The sequence below is a fragment of the Eufriesea mexicana genome, unplaced genomic scaffold, assembly GCF_001483705.2.
Source record: "Eufriesea mexicana isolate 0111107269 unplaced genomic scaffold, ASM148370v2 scaffold785, whole genome shotgun sequence".
Lineage (NCBI taxonomy): Eukaryota > Metazoa > Arthropoda > Insecta > Hymenoptera > Apidae > Eufriesea > Eufriesea mexicana.
Genome location: NW_016908922.1, coordinates 84,573 through 106,874, shown reverse-complemented (window position 1 = coordinate 106,874; position 22,302 = coordinate 84,573). Strand labels below are relative to the sequence as shown.

Here is a 22,302-nt window from a genome sequence, read left to right as displayed (position 1 = left end):
CTTTTGATTGACGAAGGGATAGAGTTGTACGAAATTCAAATTTTAAATTACAACATGTGCTATCTTTGCGTTTTTAACCATTAAACTTTCATTTAAATGTTTAAGTTTATATAAAATATAAAATTGTACTTTTTTACGTACTAATAGGAATATTTCAATATGTTCCTATTTCACAATTTATCATTCAAACTGAGAATCACTGACTTGTCGATATTTATAAATGTTCATACGGATCGATTTGAAGCTTTTGTTACTGAAGTATCTAATTTAAATAAAATATAAACCAGTAACTAAAACAAATTTTAAAATTATTTTGTTTTACTTTATCGATGATTTATTTGTTATCAATTGGCTAAATTGTACTTTGTCGATAAAATGTTAAAATTTATTTATTTTGAGGTTATGTTTTCGTAAGTTTTTAAAATTTAAAAACCGATAATTTCCTACTTCATGTATTTATTTTATAAACCAATAAACCTGTACTGGATCTCATTCATGTATTGATATATTCATGTAACAAGGGCCTTCTTTTAAATTTCTCATTAAAATGCAACTATATTGCGATAGCACGACCCTGTGTAGCAGTGTTTAACAATCGGCAAATGCTCGACCGCTTCGTAATTAACTGCTTCATTTTCTTCCTCTCTTTGCCATCTGGTCGGAAATCTTAAAACTATATTTATATCGTAAAGCATTTTGTATGCGTTTCTCCCGCGATCGTTTGCTACTGCGATCAATAATAGACATAACCGACGGTCCATAAGTAACCGATTTAAATTCGTTCAATTTACGGAAATGAAATTAATTATTTGTGACTACAAATGAGCGATTTTAATTTTTATCATGGTTATATTGTATGACATTCCATTGTTACTTGAGTGGATGTTGATTTTTATTCAAAAATTAAAAATTCGGATGTATCGACTTTCGATATTAAAGCGTCGATTATTATCGATCCATAGCTTTATCGATATTCAATCTCGACGTTGTTCACTTTATAAATCAGAATTTGGTAAGTGTATATAACGTGATTGTTAACTATACAAAGAAAAAATCTAAAATAATTTATATTTATTTATCATTTATTCTCGAGGAGAGTCTGTATTACTTTACGAGTTTTTGTTATCATGAAAATCAACGAACTTACGGAATAAATTCGAACTAACGAGGTAAATGTGGAAAAACACGGTTTGTAATCATGACTCCTTTGGTAACCAAACGAGAAGTAGGTGCAGTTTCGTTATTAAATCGACACCCCGATATACTCGGAAGTTATCATGCGATCAAAAGTCACTCTTCGTACGCGTTTCATGCTGGCACGTAACAACTAGATGTTTCACGCGGTGCATCCGCAGTTGCATCGATCGCGGGTGGACGTGCCGCCACTCGCTTCAAGCCTAATATATATCGAGTATTAGGTTTACAAAACAGATACCCTACTTCATCGTAGGGTTTCAAGGGGTTGGATCGGTGGTTTCACAATGGAGAAGGACGTGGGGCTTTTTGGATAGTTGGAGACGGGATTCCAGGAAAGTTGATAGGGTTGGGAGAGATTGGTTACTCCCTTAATTTGTGCCAATCAGCGATCTGCCTCTGCGGTGAGCTGCAAACTTCTCTCCAATGATTTAAAGCGGATCCTTGACACTCCGGGCCACCGAACTCGAGTCGTCCAATAACCTGAAAAATGTACAATTATGTGCATAACAGATTACTGTAATAACATGAATATATTTATTTATTCCTTTGGCTGATTCTTTTCTATTCTTTTTTTTTTACAGTATTTTTTGTTGAAGCGTGAATTTTCTAAATTCAATCGGTTGTATAAAATTACTTTGCAGAGTCTAAAATGTAAGTTACCAAAATATTATTTTTATTACAATTTGTTTAAGGGTTCTGATTATTTATTTACTACGCACGAAAGATATTCCGGAGGATGTTAAGTGGATTTGAATGTATAAGTTTAATAACTGGAATATTCATGTAACTGATAGGACCCAAACTGATTTTCATCCTTCAATTAGGACAAATTTTTTATAAGAACAATTTAAATTTTAGGTAAATTATTACGTATTAATAAATAATTGTTGTTTACATATTAATGTTTATCTTATGAAGAGTTATGTATTATTAAATTAATTGCATTTTACATTTATTTTTTAGGCAGAGCATTTTTCATTGGCTTAATGTGTTATGAAGCGATCTGAATAAAAATCATACATAATCTATAAAATTTTACGTAAGTATATTGTTGTTCAATTTTTCTAAAAATTAGTTCAAATGACTTCGATGTCAATTTTAATTGTTATGTTGAATTTTATAAAAAATTTAGACTACCGTATCTAGATCTGTACATTATATTGGAAATATAATTTGTTCCAATTTCCTGAGATTTTTGTGCACATGCGAAATTCCCGTATAAAATTCTGAAAATTGGGATTGTTTACGGATTGATTTCTCGGTTGAATGATATTTTGCCACGCGTACTTTTACGTTATGTAAGAAAATTGTGAAAAATCACGCTATGCCAGACGAGTGTACGACTTTGAGTCGCGTCACGCTATTCTCGTCTATGGTATTATAACTCGTGTATAGTATAGTAGCACGAGATGTACACACGTATACAATGTATGTACGTGTATGACTTAATTGCTCGATCAATCGTGTTCATTTTTGTTGACTAACACTGTTACGAACAAAATTACCAAGTATTCCAAGATTTTCTTATCTTCGTGTTTTGCATATTACGGGAGAAAATTCGTAACTTAATACCACGTTACATCGTAATACTTTTAATTCTAGAATGGCTTCTAGGGTTTTTACTGACCTCGCGATACTACATTTTCTCTCTTCACTTGTCAAATATTTATTGCATTTAAAATTATAAATAGAAAATCGTAAAAATGTAAATTATCAATTATCATGTATCATATGACGGTTATCACAATCTTTTATATAAATTTGCAAAGGAATTTAAATTTCAAAATAATTTCTAGAAGTTACAGATCGTAGAAAATATCTTGGAATTTTAGAATTGTATTATCAATGATGAAAGAGTACAATGAGGTTTAGCATATAAGACAAAATATGGAACCTAAAATCAATGAAATGTTAAATAATGCAGCGATGCTATTATCATAGTAATCTACATTGTAAAAAAAGTTATAGATTGCCCTTTCTTTAAACGCAAACGCTGAATGACTGTTTTATAAAGGTTGATATGAAAATATTAATTAACTGGAGGGGTGATTTTGAACACAAAGCATGGCATGACTATATGGATATCATTAATGAAAATTACTATACAGGTAGCTAATTGTAAATCATATATTTTTAGCTCCTTGTCTTTCATATTTTGTATATAATAACACAATTTTCGATTCTCTTTAATCCATTTATGCTCGTTTTTTTTTTGAAGAGTTAGTTCTGATCAATTAATTAAATTTAATTAAGAGTATATTTGCAAATACAAATTAAAAATAATAACTTATTTCTATAGACACCTTTTTGATGAGTTATGATATAAACAAGGAATTAATATATCCTAATATTGGAATACCGTGAAAAATGGTTTAAAGACAAATACTTTAATTTCTTAAAATTTCTTACGTAAATAGGAAAATATATTTCTGTTCATTCCTAAAAGAAATGAAACTGAAAATACATATAAGTCAACGATTCTCAACCTATAATGTACTGCCGTATGTTGAATATTCTCAGATGATACTTGACCTGATCTAAATTATATCAAGTTTAAATATTATATACAGTGGGGTACGTTAAAATGAATAGATTGTACGCATTAAGTGTATTCTATATGTAACTAGATCACATATTGGTTGTATATAATACAACCGGTATAGTAATACGCGAGAAAAAAGTTTGAGAGTCGCTGATAAAAATAATTTTACGTAAGATTATATCAATCGTAAAAATATTAACATTAGGACTATCAAATTTGTCGAAACGACTCGTGTTTGTAAAAACTTTTTGTTTCTATAATTACTGAAAACATATAGCAATATTAATGTTGACACTCATGGCATAATTATATACATCTATTTATCTTTATCATACCGTTTTAATTAATATTATCTGTGTATATAATATATAAGTATACATTAGAAATCGGTAGTTCTAATGTTAAAAATCAAAATTTGCAAATCAAGGTAAAATAGGAGGAACAAATGTTTTGGTAACTCATATGTAATGTTTCAGGCACGTACCTCATTTTTCGTAATGCGATCCCAATCGATCAGCATGAATTCGAGACTGACATTGTTAAGACCATTAGCACCGTTTGGTATGTCGAAAACGAAGGACTCATTGAAGACCGGGCTAAGGGTGCGTGTCTTCACACGCGTCTTCCTCTTTCCAATGCGTTGAGAATTGTACAAGAAATAAATCTTGACATACGGATCTGCCAACCCTGACATGTCCATCTTCGGCAAATTCCGTGCTTTCAGTACGACAACTGTCAATCGGTTGTTGATTGGTTGCCAGCAAAGAGAGACTAGCAGCTCTCCCCTGCGTTGGGATTGAATCTGTAATCATAGGTATGAGTTCTTCTCCTCAGTTCGTCGATGGAAAATTTTTTTTGATAAATCAATGATTATCGTGGAAAAGTAAAGCTCATTCATTGGTATGGATGGATTAATATTTATAGGTTGATTTTAATAATGTTATCGATAATTTTTATTCTTTCACTCTTTGTCGTACATTTATAGATTTTTAGTTTTTTCTTCTTTTTTTTAAAGCAATAATTTTCGTTTTATTAATATATATATTTCTAGTAAATAATGTCATGGAAAATTGGCTAATTGAATAACAGATAATTGGAGAAACTAGATATCTTAAATTAACGACTTTGAACGATTTATTTTTTGCTAGATGAAAGTGAATAAAATATTTAGTGAAGTGTTATTACATGGATTTCAATATGAAAGTTAAGCAATGTTTTTTAGTTTTTATTGTTTATGATATAAGAACTAATTAAGATTCAATAAAATTTGAAAACACTATAGTAATTTGAAAAAATAATTTTCTAATTCGTAGTTTGTTTCTTACTTTCAAGCTCCTGGGGCATATCTTTCGACACAATGATATCTCCTGGTTATCAGCATTCTCCAAATCGGGCACCGACGAAAGTGCACACGTCAATTCACCGATAATATCATCCCGGGAATATCTATCGAAGCTGAGTACTATAAAGTGCAGGCTAATTTTCTGTGAACGATAAGGAAAATGTGTTTCATCATTTATCCATCCATGAGTGTTTTAATTTACCTCTATTTTAAAAAAATGTTATTTAAAATCATATCGAGTTTATTTTTATCTTGATCTGTTTTAAAATTGATTTCATTTATTTATATCTTGAACTCAACTCGTCTTAAATTTAGAGGATCTCTATCTTAAGCTCTAACTATCTTAAATTTGATTTAATCTATTTGTATATTTCAGCTGCATTTTCCCTCAAGGATATTTGAAATACAAGGAAACCTTAAAATGGTTAATCTTAACGCTGTTCGTCATTGAATTTTTTATATCGAAGATGATATTTTAAAAGGTATATTCTTTTTCCTACCTCTATACATTCATAACACATTTTTATTTTTTATTTTTTTTTTCAATTTTATGTACTATAATTTACTTATTTATGACACATACACGTATTAGAATGTTATATAGTAAGGCTATTTTCAGAAATAATTTTTCAAGAAAAGAAATATCACGTATATCATATTTTAACATTATAATCGTTGGCTTTAATTCTTCGATACTTTATCATTTAGAGATAACGACAGAAAAAAGTAACAAAGAAGCGTTGATTGTAATTCATCTCTTATTACAAGTTCTCATTATCGTTAACAAATAATCAACCAAACTATTAAATTATTGAAAATCAATGAAATTACAATTAATTATTTATTAATTAATTAAATAAATATAATTTATACAATTCTTTACTTTTGTTAAAATTCAATTAAAGCCAATTAGACCTCTAAACGAGTAAAAGAAATGGATATTTCATTCGTTACCTGAAGTTGGTCCTTTGATATTCCAAAGAACGTGAAATCCTCGTGATACACAGGGTCTCTGGTGTTTCTGAGCACCCTGGTCTTCGCTTGATGCAGCTTATCAGGCAACAATTTCAATTTTACATAAGGATCGCTGGTAGCATTTTGCTCCCTTGCGGGTAATCCTTTGCAGTTCACCACGGTTACTCCGAGCGCGTTCTGTTCGCTTACGTACCGCAATTTGAATAGCAGTTGACCCAGGTTGTCTTCGTTATTCTCTGCCGTGTGGTTTTTCTCGTGTTCTGTTTTCTCGTTGTTCTCGATTTCTGCCTTATCTCGTTCATTCTCGATGCTTAGAGTAACTTCGCCAGAAGGTGTCTGGGCAGGGGTGCCTGTAATTTATCGAACGAGTAATCGTTTCTTCTTTTTACTTAATGAACTTTTTTAATACATTAATACACTAATTTGGACATAAGTATTGGACACTTTTCTATCGCGGATAGTATCTTAATTTTTCAGCGATTTGTTAATACTTTTAAACATACTTTTCGATTTTAAATATCTTAATTAACATTTTATTTTTTCAACCATTAACTAATATTTTAATTAAGAGGTTTTCAATTTTTTCATTTCATTGTATATCATTTAATTGTAAATTGTCATTTGTAATTAATGATATACTTAAAAATTATTTCCGCATATTGGTTGATTTTTATACTTTTTTATACCATTATGAAGGTTCGATATATTATTTGGTAAAAAAATTTATCATTTTTATTTCTTTATTATTTTTATTTAATAATAATAAAGATAGTAAAGAATTCTTCTTGTGGCTAAAAATTTGTTATAATTTCAGGAGATTCTAAAAATTTTATGGAATTTAAAAGAATACGAATGAGGGACTACGAAGCTGAAATTTGATAAACGAAGAATTACTGAAAATGTAAGATACTAATTATTATGTATAAACACCTTTTCAATTTTCCTCGAATTTTATCACAAACTTTTGAAACAATCGATTATTCGTTCTATTCTTCCGACAGAAAAAGTTTGTGTCGATATTTCCAATATATCCAATACGTTCCTTAAAGTAATGTTGATATCACGCTAAAAAGTTGATGGAACTCCCTGTATACTTTGTGTATTAAAAAGGTAAGCTTCAATTTTAATTAATAATTTTAAACACATACTTTTTAATCTGCTAACTGGAAAGAACGAGTTAACTCATTACATGGCTTGTTTATGATAATTTACTTTCTAATACTTCATTATATCTGTATCAGGTACATGTTACGTTACATTCATATATTTACGCCTAGGTTAAAATTGACGTAACGAAAATTAATTTTTTCTTAAAAACTTTCCGTACTGTATAAACTTCTGATTAATAAGTGGAAGTAGTAGTGTATTAATAAATAAAAGTAGAAATTTCCAGCTAATAAGTTATCCTATTCATAGATGAATGAGTACTTCGACTCAGAATGAAAAATTTTACCTGTATCCTGAGGTGTCTGAGATTGTGAAGTAAGATTTGAGGACCAGGCTCTCGCAAAAGTCTCTGATTAATTAGTATTTAGAAATAATAGTATAATAATAAAAAAATAAAAGAGTTTGACAAATATAAATTATAGAAGCTTCTAATTAATAAGTTACTTTGTTAACAGGTTAACGAGCACTCCAACACCGAATAAAAGTTTTACCTGTACCCTGAGGTGTTCTGGATTGTGAACCAGGATTTGAGGACTGAGATCCAGTCGGGCTGGGTGTCTGTCCACCGGAACCAGGGGGACTCTTCGCGGGCCCCGTCGGGCTTGGACTCTTCTTCAGGTAGTGGCTGGTGCTGCCAGGACTCTTAACCGCCGTTGGCTTCCTGTGGGGCGGCCTGGTCGCCAGGGACTTGTCGGAATTCAGCTTGGTGTGCTCGCGACGTCGTCGACAAAGCCACCAGGTCATCGCGACGGCGCAAAGTAGGAAAACGGCGCCTATACATAGTGCGACTACGGTTGTCGTCGACACTGGAATTACAAGTATTTTCCTTCAAATTATTTTTACATCCTTATTTTTTATCCTGTTAGAAGATTATTGAACTTTTCGTTGTAACGAACATCTATATTACGAATATACAAGGACTAATAATCCAATACGTATACGATTTTAATGAAACGAAAAGTTACGATAGCTTGTAATAGGTGATATCTAATATCTGCTATTAGCACCGTAGTTGCTCATGATTATGAAAACTATAGTGGTGCTGTTTAAATTTATCATATATGGAATATGTGTTATCTCTGGAACGTGACAACATGTTACACTTTATCTTTGAATTTCCATACTTACACTTCTAACGCGTTGAACGATAAGAAAAAATAAAGAAAGGAATATTGACTCTGTGAAGTTTGAAAAATTGAAATAAAATAAAATTGAAATCTGATAGAAAGATTAGAAAGAAAGTCATAGATACATTTTACGTATTTCTCTTAAAAAATTGACTTAATTTATAACGGACGATCAATGACACACACACACATGCGCGCGCGCGCACACACACACACATCGATAAGTAAAAATCTGTACTTTCTAAGAGGGTTAGTTTTTCATTGCTGACTAATACCAAGTCCTGGCAATGCTGATTCATCATGACAACGCGCGCGTCTTGGTTCATCCAAATTTCTAAAGAACTACCTACTAATCAAGGGCAAGACGAATTCCAATAAAACTATCATAACCTTCTGAGAATACAGTATGAACTGTTTTTATTCTAATAACATTTTCGTCAAGATGGAAAACACCTTTATTTATGCCCTACCGCAAATAGCACGTACATCGAATTTTCCCTTAACGAGTTACTTGAACCGTAATTTCCTAACGTTGATCCGAAAACATGCGAGAATAGTATCAACACTTGAATCTATATACGTAAATCGATACGTATATAACTTAGGATAAATGAAATACAAGAATCAAGTAGTAAATATCACATGGTTTTGTTAGCCATAAAGGAGACTATTGTTCGCTATATACATACGTACATCATCGTATTTAACTTGTTTGTCAAATTAGTCATCGAGCATGACAAATAATATATCAACAATTCCAGGACAATCCATGACCATTAAACCGATTGATTGATAGCAACCGGAAGAAACGGAAATGAAAACGATCGCAATCGATGGAAACACCCAGCCGTGGAACGCACAGGATCACGATGTAACAGCTGTCTAGGGTTATCGACGCCACGATTCCCACGATCTCAGCGATTATCTTATTCGTATCACCAAAAACAACACCCTCGAGATCGTGCAAAAATCAAGAGTAAAAGGTAACGCGCAATGGTGCAATCGCGTGAACCCAGGAAAGAGCCTAGAATCGTCGACGGAAGGATCGATGTCGGATGGATCACGAGGACCACCGTACTCGGTGGTACGCGAATGCATGGAACTCGAATTTCCACGGGTGTCTCGGGCTCCACTCACCAAAATCGACGGGTCGAATTACAGGTCCGTCTTCCGTCACTCCTCCGACCATGTTCGGCCACGTTTTTCCCCGTCTATTTGGACGCTTTTATCCGCGTAAGTTACTCGGCCACGACGCACTGAACGAATATTTACGGCGCGCGGACCGTTCGTGGTATTCTGAGGCGACCATCGGACGAAATGCACGATCAATAGTAACGGCCTGAGCTTGCGCGGAATACGCGCCGCTGGAAAAGGAACCAACGACAACGACGACGCCGGCGACCAAGACGGCGGTGGCAGCGATAACGACGACGCTAGAGACAATGCCGTTTTCGTGGCTGCACGACGAAAGAGGGGTTGGTTCCTGCGGGTAACGAAGGACTTCGCGCAGGTGACGATGATGCACTTCAGGGGCAGAGGTGCAACCAGCGGTCGAATCGATGCGATATCGATTGTTGGAGGTAGGCTGTGGAACTGTTCTTACGGAAATAATAGGATGATTAGTTTTTCTTACCCACGAAGGATGGCTCGCGAAGGAAGATGAATTTGATGGAGATAGAAGGAGGAGGAGGTATTTCGATGTGGATTAAAAGATTTCTGGATTCTATACGTGTCTCGAAAAATCCTTGGTTTTTTCGGGTATAGGGGAGCTAAAGTGACGTTCTGTTGTTGGTGTGTCAGAATAAACGGGACATCGTTGGAGAAAGGTTCGGAGATGATGATGATCAGATGGTACATTCTACGTAAGCACGTATAGTGTAATTTTGGTTCAATGTGCTGATTTTTGGTTTCGTTATTTGGTATAGGATCCGATGGTAATACTTGTTGTTAGGTCTAGAGGTAAAATATTCTTAATAAAATGTATGGATAGATATTTCTCTCGCCAGGTGTTATATCAGAAAGTGTATCTTTTTATAGCTATTGACATATTTCGTTTGGGAATCAATTTTTGTCTTTTTTTTGTAATATAGGATTGACAGTGACCCGAGGAAAATAATGATTTTTAAAGAAACAATAGGAAATCTATCTATATTTATATTTGGGCGTGGGCTACGGTACAATGGACCCTTCTGCATGAAACTGACATATTTATTAGCTTTTGCAAATTTTATTGATTTTTCTTGGTACTTCTTGAAATATCGATAAAAATATAATATCGATTAAATTTCATTCCAAAAGATTTGAATATATAATAATAATAATAATTATAATAATTGGTAAAAAAAATTCGTGTAGCGATATTTTTAATTTATCATTCGCTTGCTATTATTATTCGTGTAGCTATATTAGATGTGCTTGTTAAATTTTATTTACACCCGAATTCAATAAAATTAAAGAAAGTATCTAAAGCTGAAAAGGAAAGGGAGACTAAAAGCTGCAACTTTAATCCACTTTCCTCGAGCTCTGTTTTGAATTATCGATCTACATTACAGCTAACACACGGAAGATAATTCTCCCATGAGTCATCTATTACCTCGAACCTTCTAATTAGGTGAATAAATCTACATTCGTGTGATGAAGGAATTGCGCGTACTTCGTTATTCTGTCTGAACATATATAATTCGAATATGAATTTTCATTTGAACGAATAATTACATAAATAAGTCATTTCTCTCACTTGTAAATTTTCCAATCAAAAAATTGAATAACCAGTTGTAATTATTTATCTGAAAAATATTACAGAGTATCCATATTTAACATACATATCTTAAAGGTGAATAAAAAAATTCGAGGACCTAAGAAAATTTCAATTATCTGGTAAATTGCTCTTTTATCCTTTGTAGTCGTTTATGTCAAATTTATCGAAAATTTCTTCAAACGAATGTCATTTTGGCTCGATCGAAATATTTGTGAAGGCCATGTTGCGCATATATTGGTACGTGTGAAATATATTCGAGAACAGAATACTAAATTTCTTGTTCACCTGGATAGGTTCGTATTTTCTGTCTCCGAAAACGCGACCGATGATGGTTGACGTGAAAATAAATTTTCGTAAAATATTGCGTACGTGAGTCGCGACATAACGTGTGCACATAGAGTGAATTTTTTAAACGGATTGGGATTACGCCAGTGACAAACAGTCACCATCATTTTGGAGTTTTTATCGAAATTATTTTTAAATTTTTAACGTGTAAATTCGCGTGATAGTCTCGTAAAAAATTCACGAAAACGATTCAACTTCGAATATTCTTAATTCGTCATTTTTATCAATATCAGTTTGATACACATCCGATATTTTGTCCTTATTTTACGTTAAATAGGCTATTTAAATATTCTTCCAGCCGGGAATTGTTTTCATGGCAAAGGTAATCCATTGATTATTATTATCGATTCAAATTATTGACATTTTGTCTCTGAAACTGTACTTAAAATGAAATTTAATATTTCTGAGAAAAGTAGTTGCTTCATTCGTTAGGGGTTAATTATAAATTACCAAAAGTAACGTGCACGATATAAATTATTTGAAAGGAGTAAAAGGGAGTTATAATTCAAGGAAAAAAAATGAAACATCTGAATTTAAGTACTTGGGTTTTAATTTATTAAAATCACTTTATACAAATTTTTTCGAATAATTTATTTACAATAATTTCGTACTTTCAATAATTTTGTACAATTATTATATTATTTCGTTTGATATCATGTATTATTACATTTTATTTACATGATATACATAATTTAAAATAACTAAGTCAGTGCCGATAAAACAGATAATTATGTTACCAAATGAGATAAAGAAGGTAAAAGTAGAAAATTATTTCAAGATATTAGATTGTACTTTCAATACAATTTGAAATCATAGATATTTTTAGAAATTAACAAAATTATCTCTCTTACAAAATATTTAGAAGCTTTTTAAATACAAGTTGTATTAAGAATTCTCGAAACGAACTTTAATCGGCAAGTATAAATTACGCAGATAAACGATAATGATGATTGTTTGACTAATTATCTCTGCAAGCTAAGGGAATCTGACCTTACTTTAGAGGATAAGAAGGAAGTTTATTCTCTGAAGTATTATCAGCCGTCTTACAATTAGTCAATTGCATCATCGCTATCTTATCCGTTCTCCATCTATGATGTCAGTGGACAGAGAACTGCGCATGCGCATTTCCATCCCGAGAATAACGCCATGATATGTGAATACACGGTTTACCTGGGCGCGTGTTTATCTATGCCTAACCAATAGGGCCACGAAACGCCATTACGTCATCGTCGATAGAACCTGTGTATACAGGCAATTTCAACGGTTGTGATCATCCTTTTGAAATTACTCAGGAATTTCGTACACGGGTGCATGGATATAGATGGCATGATATTCTTACGCAATCATTTCATTTTTATATCATCGTTGTAGCGATGTAAACGTACATAATATTCCAAAGATGACGTATGTAAGTTTCAAAAACACTGATTTAGATTATTGAAATAATTCTCGTATGCGGATATATACGTTGTTAGAATTTACATACGTGAAAGTACAGGATGTTGCAAAGTGAAGGAATATGACTTGAATTTTGTTTTAGAGTTCCTAAGTAGTACGGACGACAATAATGGCAGTGGAATTATTGATCGTTATGAACGATTTATGAATCAAGTTTCCCAAATCGTACGTATAATAATATTTGTATAAAATTTGAAACTTCATATTATTACATTGGTTATATTATGGAGTAGAATATATCATATTACACTGTATGGTTATCCATAATATTTATATATCAGTATAAAATACTTGTGTATAATAGATCATGTTACTAATAGATATAATTGAATAATTTCATTATTATACCATATTATACCGTTAGACAGTACTCCAAAATCATTGGTTAGGGAGATTCTATAAAAATTATACAAATGTATGTGACATTAGGATACCAATCTGTAATGTGTACCTAAACGTAGTATGTACAAATAATAACAGTTACAGTTATAGCCCCATTAAAAGTCAGCATTGACTTTGTTAAAGGCAATTATACGGTTTCAAATAACTGCAAAAATAAAAAGTCCAAAACCAATTATTTTGACTATTTTGATAGTTCTAAAGAAGGAACAAAGGTGAACAAGAAATGCATAAAAGTAACGAATAAAAATATCTTGCCCTCGCGTTATGTATCTCTCACCAATTCCAATATTTTTTCATTCTGATAAAATTTGATACACATTAGTCATCTCTAATTCTACAGTTAAAAATATCTTGTGTACTACGTTACTTTTTGATTCTCTTTAAGTCACTATATCTCTCTCTCGAATCTTTGTCCATAGGAGTGACAAGTACCGCTATCGCTGATGCATGTTTGGAACGACCTATACACCGTCCTGCTGCCACTGCGTCAGTTGGTATCTGCGCAGAAGACAAATATCGAGTGGCTCATAGTAGCGTGGACTCGTAAGCACGATCAGACCGGCTTTTACGAGCGGCTCGATATAAGTACGCTGCGTGTACTCGGTGTGTTGAACGAAAGCGACGAAGGAACGAATCAACGTGTGCTAGACGGCTGCATAACCACTTCGAAACGTCAGTGGAATAATTAATAAGTAAGGAAACAAAGTCTCCTTATTGTTGGGCGTCAACAAACGGTGCAGCCGTGTCGCGGCAGACATGGGACTGAAGGATTTCCGAATAATCTTCGACAATCCATGGAATACTTATTATCCAGGACAGACTGTCACCGGAAATATTATTGTCGTGTTAAGCAGCACGAAGAAGATTCGCGGTATGTTATATTCGAAACTGGATCTTTCTCGTGTGACTCATTTCATATTATTTTTGGATAAATAACATTTGATACTACACACTAGTTTGGCGATATCCAGAAATCGACAGGTGTTCCTAAACGTTCTCGTCTCGTGGTAGGCGATTCTCGCGTGACTCTTGGGATGGTAACATTCTGTTGAGATGCGGATGTGCGGAGGTGGTGTCGGTGGGAAGATTATGGGCAATGCTGTATTTTGTAGACTTGAGAATATATGTATATTATATTAGAAGCACGGGTATGAACAAACTGAAAAATTACTTATAATATTATTCGCTGAGTTAGGTAATTTAAATAGAAAAGAAGGAAAAGATTATTTTCTATTTATGGAATTATCAAAGTATAAAATGGATATAAGAATTCAATTTTTGTAAGAATTAAGTAACGAAGAAAAGAATAAATTTATCTGGAATATACTTCATCGGGTAAATTAATATTATTAACAGAGATTACCATTTCTCGTTGTAAAATGTAAAATGTAAAATTTTATTTCGAATATTCGAATGCTTTAGAATAGAATAGTAAAAGGTACATTATTTTCTAAATGTTAAGCAACTATAATCGCATTCTTGTTGTGTAGCTCATTTTAATACTCATTCTATTCTAAGTTTCGTTCTAATTTGTAAGTGACATCCGATGTGTATTGTCGAGTTCTTGTCGCCGCATTCCTGTGGCGATTTTCTTTCTTCTTTGTTGCAAGGTGTAGTTTAATTATAGCACGACCATGCACACCCGCACAGTGGAAATGGACAGTGACGATCAGCCGTTGAACACTTGTTTTCGTCACGCTGTATAGCCATAACGATGAGTTATTGTCTATACTCTACGTTGTTTTATTACTATTTTATTACAGCATTGTCGTTGTTACCATTGTTACCATTGGTATATTATTTAGTATCATTATTTATATTGTACCATTATTACTACTTGTTATACTTGTTATTCTATTTTAATATTATTATTTTTGTATTACAATATTATTTAGAATAATTATTTATTACTTTACTAAAGCTTCACTATTTTTGATATTCTACTTTTATTATTAGTTCAACTCTTAACACCTGATCTCTTTTTGGTTGTAAATTTCCTCATGACGCCTTAGCACCTTTAGTTGTGTGGTTTCTAGTAAAAGAAGGCTGTTTGTCCTCGAAGTATTGCTATTTATAATTAAAAACTTATAATGTCAACTATTAAAAATAAAATTCTTCCATGGTGTCGTATTCGTGACATTTATTTGACGTTGATGTATCGTTTTATTAGCATAGAGTTGCCTTTGGTTCGTATTTAATTTTATGCCATTATCTCACTGTTAATAGTAATTTCTATAAATGCATTAACTTTGCAGTACCTACATTGTACAACTTAATGCTCTAAATAGCCGTGAAAATCTTTCTGATAATTGTTTCATTTAGAGATTCAGTACGATGTAATCTCAGAACCCAGTTAAATTTTTAAATTGGAATTACAGTTCCAAAAGTGGAGCATTCAGTAAAGCTCAGATATAACATTTAAGACTATCACGTGTACATCATAATGCATTTTTGAATGTATTAGTCATTTTATTAGTGCTACTTATTATATTAATAGTATATTACTCATTGAAATGTTATCAAAATGAGTTAACTGAATCATAGATTATTTTTTATGCAAGTCTTATTTGGCATCCATTTATCTTATATCACAGGATAATTCTAGTCAATTATTGAAGTCAGTGTGGCTTTAACTAGACAAACTTAGAAGTAATCACATCCCATAAATAAATGTCAACTAAATTTAATTCCTTTTCAAAATGTAAAAGATATTAATTGTTATATAAATGATGTAATTTAATAAAAGTATAACAATTTTTTAATTTTTTCAGGTATAAGCGTAAAAGTGAAAGGTGTAGCGAACACATGTTGGACCACAGATAAACAGGATATGGATGAAAGAGGACAGTACAGAGATGGAACTCAGACGGTCTCCGCTCATGAGGATTACTTCGAAACGAAGTATTACCTAGTTGGATCAGCTTCTGGTAAAATTTCAATTTAAATTATTTTGTTTGTTAGCATTTTTATTAGAAAAGGTAAATCAAGTTTTTTTGTAGGTGGTGAAATTGAGATACAAAGCGGGGAGCATAAATTTCCATTTCAGTGTGTCCTGCCGACAAATTTACCTAGCAGCTTTGAATCCGATTTTGGACACGTTCGATATACAGTTAAAGCGACTCTGGATCGTCCATGGAAATTTGATCAAGAAGTAAAGAGTCCTTTTACAGTTATATCACCTCTTGACCTTAATCAAGAGCCAAGGTCTTCGGTATGATTTGTCAGCAAATTCTTAATTCAGTGAAATTTAGTCAACATTCTAGGATTGAAAATGAAGTGTGGAATAATTGAAATTTATTAATGGTTATTGTAGCAAAGCTTGCGACAATCTAAATTTGACAAACATTTTAAAATAGGAAATTATATAGAAAGTGAGTTAAGAAAGAGTCAAAGTAATATTGTTAATCTATTTAAAGTTGACAATGAATTTTATAGCAAAAATGATGTATGGAGCGCTACATTTTCATTCCTATAGATTTCAAAGTTTTACTGGCTGTGAGTTTAAGATTTTAAAAAATTTGAGATCCTTGTAAATCTTTTAATTTAATTATACACAGAGTTTAGATATTGTATATAATTAAACTTGGTAAAATTTTATTACAAGAAGTTTAATATATTTTAGGAAAAAATACAAGAAGAAATGAGCAAGACGTTTTGCTGTTTATGTTGTGGAACACCGCCATTAACCGTTAATTATTCTTTACCAGTCAGAGGGTACGTACCTGGCCAATCGATGCCAATAAAAGTCAACGTTGAAAATTTATCTGGAGTAATCGTAAATACTGTAAAACTCATTTTGTGTAAGGTATGTGTGGTTCAATGATACTACATGTTGTATTAATAATATGAGATATATGAAAATGTTTGAAAATAACAATGAATCGTGAAGTCTAGATCGTTACCTATCGTGCCACCACACCAACTAGTGATACCAAAACAGAGGAAATCGTGGTTGCAGAAGTTGGCAAAGGACCTATAGAGGGAGGAGGAACCGCAGACTATGAACAGAAACTTGATATTCCTCCGTTACCTCCATCAAATTTGACGAACTGTGGAATTATTGATCTGGAATATAATTTGAAAGTCGTAGCATGTGTCTCAGGATGGTTAGTATATATTGTGTAAAATTTCCTACAAACTTGAATTTTTCTTTTTAATATCTGTGTCGTCAAGTTGTTCAGATGAAGTATCACATTTTCAGAGTATTACAAATAAATTAGTTTTGGCTTTACTATTTATTATTGGTATATGATACTTTACGCGATTCTCATTTAATCTATGGAAAATAGACAAAATATTTCATTCTCTGTGGGCTATGCATTATCTGCGGGTAATGGAATATTCCATTCTCTGCGGCCCACAGATTAAGTGTTAAATGAGATCTGAAAAGGATGCTGATTCAGCTACTTGACCGTCACAATGGGAAAATGACCGTACAAAATCGACCTTAATCGGTTGTTGAAAAGTACCATAGTAAGAGGCACGAGTTTGTTAAATAAGATGATTTTGTACTAGGTATCGTCAAAATCTGTCTCAGAACACCCTTATATTCGTGGGTACTGTGCCACTGATAAATTATCAAACTCCTAGTGCACCTCCTGCAGATGGATATCCAGCTGCCCCAGAAATAGGATGGACCACGTCAGGTATTCCCGTTTCAGTTACTGATGGTGGTCCAACGTCGAATTTGTATCCTAACTTACGTAAGATTATTATTACCTTGCCTTTATCAATATTATTTTTAAATATAGTAATAGTAATATTATTTTAATAAATAGGTATAATTTTAACGAATTAAATTATTCAGCATTTTGATTTAATATAATTATAAATAAAATTATTTAGCTCCACCATCATATGAGGAATCGACCAATGGTGCTAGGAGTCTATGGGAACGTGGTGAATCTGAGAATATTTTCGGTCTGTCAAACCGCTATGCGCCTAAGTATCCAGTCTTCAACTTTGCGCCAGTTCAATGAACAACGAAATGAAATGATTTTGGTGCTCAGAAAAAGTAAAAACGAAAGTAATACACGTGTCTTACAGTACAGTTTATAGAGCACATTTTAGGAGCTTTAATTGAAGTTAGCTCTCGATAATCGCGTGCGTTATTCAAGCTGATATTCTAAATTATCGTGGTTGAAGTGTGCCTTGGTTACATTTTTTTTTAAATAGATGAGTGAATAATTAATCAAAGGGAATAATCCTAAGGGAATAGTCATCCGAAATGCTCTTTAAAGGATAAGTGTATCGATATAATTGAATTTTTATAATTTTTTTATTTTAATACAAATTAGTTATATTTAAATGATTAAATTCGTCTTTAAAATCAAATTTTACAGCTAGTCTCGAAGATTGTGTATCTAGAACAAATAAAGTGATTTGGTCAATTAAGATGCCCAATTATAAATAGTTAGTATGCAAACGATCAAAAGCTGCTATTATATGATGGTAAAATGATCAATCTTTTTAAAATGCTGTGTATATTTTTCTACGAAAATTTTCGTAGGTATGTCAAATACAATACTAAAGCAATATTAAATATTCTTAAACTGCCAATATTAGATATTTAGCTTTCACAGGAATTTGTTTAATTTACATTTTTATATGTACATAAATATATATCATAGATAGTTATATCGATATATTGTGTATAACGAGGATTACCAAATTTGTATTTATATCTACCTTGTTGCCAATAAAGCGTATGTTTTCCATATATTGCGGTTATAACATTCTGATGTCGATTTAGTAGATTTTAAATATTCAGATTATTTAATCATGTATCATTGAATCCGTATTGATTCTTTTCCAGGCACGATTACTGTCATTTGGCGCCGTCTATAGCATTGCCTGGACAGTAGTAAGTAAATATAGATTTAGAATCTTGGATTGGTATACTAAATTAATTAAGAGATGTGACGTTATTTATTTTCTGCAAATATCTCTACAGAAATAAGCAAAATAAGGTTGGTTTGTAAATAGAAATTAATTTTTACTTCCTTCAATTATATGGTTAAGATTTAAATAATATTAAAGACTTTGAAATTTGTATTATTATCATCTAAATAATTTTTTCTTTTTATTATTTTGTATCATATAGGCAAACCCATTTTTGAAAACAAAATATTTTTCATTTATAACATTTTCATTGTTTCCTATTCTGAGAGTATAATTATATTAAATAAACAATTTCAAAAATGTTATATTTAATATATTTAATATATTCTCTATCATTAATAGATTAATCATATTCACCTTTTTTAGTTTCTTCAGTAAAATCGCTGTCATTCAAGTCTGTTTACGAAAATTTCTCCTTACCCACTGCAGTTATAGTAGGTAAATAAGAAGTGCTACAGGCGTTGAATTAATAATACAGAATACTCCTTAATCATTTTGTTCCTTTTAAATTCTCTTTAACCAATGAAATGGTTAACAAAAAGTAATGTATGAAATATATTTTTCTAAACAACTTAAAATAATCCGAATTTTTAAACTAATTAAAATTTTTCGTTTTCTAGGTACTCTCTTATGTAATTATCTTTATTTAAAAATTATAAATTCTAGTAGCATATAGTTACTCATCGTGCAAATTAAACAACCACTTCTTTTACCCGTGAAACTAATTCCATCGAAAAATGAGTAATAAAACCGAAATATTTTTATTTTATTAAAAATAAAAACTCGTATCTCATACAGTGGTCACGCCATCAGTGTTCGGGGCGTTTATTGATTATTCGTTGATCATGTTTTACGGAAAGATTTCCATCGATAACTTCATCTTATCAAGGAATGATTCGTCATACACGATATTTCTTATCTATTTGCCACATCTAGATAGTAGACGAATCGATTTCGTGCTGCTACATTTTTATTGCGGAACGGATCTTATCGGCGGCAAAACATTAAATTCGTCGCGCGACTTCGCCTTATTTTTCAAGTTTCAACATTCAATTGATAAAACTGTCAGTTGTGAAATCAAGAATTTACAAATGTACAATACGTGATTTGATAATTACAATGATCATTTGAACTAAAATAACTCACTGGCGAGTTTGCAAAAATAAGGAGAGGAAACTTTTTTTCACTTGGAACCCAATGATAAGTTACGTAAATCCCTTTTAGATCTTTTTTTTAAAAATCTTTTTAAATTTATAACGTAATTTTAATACAAAAAAAAAAAAAAAAAAATATTTTACACACAGATTAATTTTGTCAAGAGCTGAAACAATGGAATATTTCAAGCCCAATTGGTGGAATTACAAAGGGTTAAGTCATAAAACCCCCTATAGCTATCGTCAGAGGATCGAACAGAAGCTTCGTTGATTTGAATGTTAACGGGGTCTCCTATGATATCGCGGATGAGTCGAACATCGACGTATCGCGGTCACAGAGGTATCATGTTGCAATTCTATCCCCGTGCACATAAGTACATACGTATTGCGATTCTCTATGTATCTCGTAAGCGTTAGTCGCTAGTTAGACAAATGAGACGCTAAATGTCAACCAATTTTAGTGTACTGCTGAACAACGGTCTATTGTTACATTTCCTGAAACGTAGCCGCCAATTAATAAAACGACGCGGTTCTATAATTGAACACGTTGGTTTGTCCAGGGTGACTTGTCGATGTACTAATTTAGCTGGCTACATTTCCATATTTAGGATTTATAGAAGTTCGATAGAGCGACGTATCGTCGCGATTCGAACGTTCGATAACGTTCACTATGTAGCAGCGAATTTCCAAGGTGTGGCGATGATTATCCTTGATGGTGGTAATTACTGCTACACACTGGCTGAACGTTCGGATATTCCTTCGCGTTTGCGTGATTATGTGCGTGGTGTGCCAAGAAAGTGAAGTCTGGCAACTCATTGTTGCAATTTAGATTGCTTTAGATTGGTTTAAGCGCCAGGGTGGTAATGTTTTAAGTTTATTAAATTTTACTTTGGTTAAACGAAGGTGTAACGATATTGCTGTGGCTTTCGTATTTGATTGATTATTTTAGCGATGATTATATTCACGACATTGATCGTAAAAACTCGATTATCTAATATTTAAGATCGTGTAGAATTTTAGTTTGGAAATTAATAGGGAATGAGTTTTACTCATTTGGCATTTTTCATGAGAAAAATAGTTTCCTTTGAGATGACTTGAAGTATCTACAAATAATTTAGGTGTAGTGAGTTAATATATATTAGACCAAATCTCACTTTTTCTTCATATTACTGTTATAACGAGAAGGAGAAAATAAGATTAGTATTCTGATTTTTGTGCATCTTTAAATCTGTGCATGTTTAACTTATACAACGTTTTTTGGTTAGAGGAATTTTTAAATAGGTATTTTATTTTTCTTGTTAGCACACATTTTAATTTCGTACAGCGAGTTAATAGGAAACGTTTACTGCTCGTTGGTGTTCGATTTTAAGATAAGCATGGAAAAAATGTAAGCCCTGAAACTTACCAACGAGTTAAGTGGTCACCTAAGGCTGATCGATTACGTTGAAGTATCACTGGGACGGTTTTGTGTCCTTGAGAGTAGCGAATGAAATATTCGTAGGCTATGGTTTAACTTTTGTACGGATGTTCAACTAGTAAGGATAGTATGGATTATGATGGAGGTAGGCCGTTTTCGTTGCTTGAGAAATTTCGTTATGAGGAACCATTATCAAACTGATTATTATTCCTACCAGGTAAAATAGCCTTAGGAGTACAGACAGTTAGAAAGTAACTTAATTCTAATCATTTGTTCCATTTGAAAGAACATTTTCATCAACAACACCAGTATATTAATACGTTTGAATAAATTTGATTTTAATAAATTAATAATTATTTGTGATAGTTTTTCGTGGTAGCATTAAGAAAAAAAATTTTGAAATTAGCACACTCGTATTCATTTTTCTCTTCGATTTTAACACTTGTAATGTTATGTGTATAAGATATACCAGTTGTAAATTTTCTGGAATTTTTTACATGTATACTGTTGTGACAGT

The 22,302-nt window shown here is 32.1% G+C and overlaps 2 protein-coding genes across 6 annotated transcripts; one reads left to right on the top strand and one right to left on the bottom strand.

Moving 5' to 3' along the window:
* Nucleotides 1-487: 487 nt before the first annotated feature.
* Nucleotides 488-9,556, bottom strand: Syt4 (Synaptotagmin 4). The gene is made up of 6 exons (XM_017898960.1): nucleotides 9,488-9,556; nucleotides 7,715-8,029; nucleotides 6,036-6,406; nucleotides 5,065-5,223; nucleotides 4,224-4,541; nucleotides 488-1,677 (listed from the first exon to the last, which is right to left on the bottom strand). The coding sequence occupies exons 1-6, from the start codon at nucleotides 9,537-9,539 to the stop codon at nucleotides 1,558-1,560; spliced, it is 1,335 nt and encodes a 444-aa protein (XP_017754449.1). The 5' UTR covers nucleotides 9,540-9,556; the 3' UTR covers nucleotides 488-1,557.
* A 296-nt stretch (nucleotides 9,557-9,852) lies between these two features.
* LOC108546732 (arrestin domain-containing protein 17) lies at nucleotides 9,853-18,533 on the top strand. 5 transcript variants are annotated; one of them, XM_017898962.1, is made up of 9 exons: nucleotides 9,857-9,930; nucleotides 12,994-13,076; nucleotides 13,733-14,184; nucleotides 16,085-16,240; nucleotides 16,313-16,524; nucleotides 16,936-17,118; nucleotides 17,208-17,419; nucleotides 17,829-18,016; nucleotides 18,159-18,533. In XM_017898962.1, the coding sequence occupies exons 3-9, from the start codon at nucleotides 14,070-14,072 to the stop codon at nucleotides 18,290-18,292; spliced, it is 1,200 nt and encodes a 399-aa protein (XP_017754451.1). In that variant the 5' UTR covers nucleotides 9,857-9,930; nucleotides 12,994-13,076; nucleotides 13,733-14,069; the 3' UTR covers nucleotides 18,293-18,533. The 5 variants fall into 5 exon arrangements, with proteins under 5 accessions (XP_017754453.1, XP_017754451.1, XP_017754452.1 ...); XM_017898961.1 differs by lacking the exon at nucleotides 9,857-9,930 and adding an exon at nucleotides 12,498-12,861; XM_017898963.1 differs by lacking the exon at nucleotides 12,994-13,076 and having other exon boundaries at nucleotides 9,858-9,930.
* Nucleotides 18,534-22,302: the final 3,769 nt, after the last annotated feature.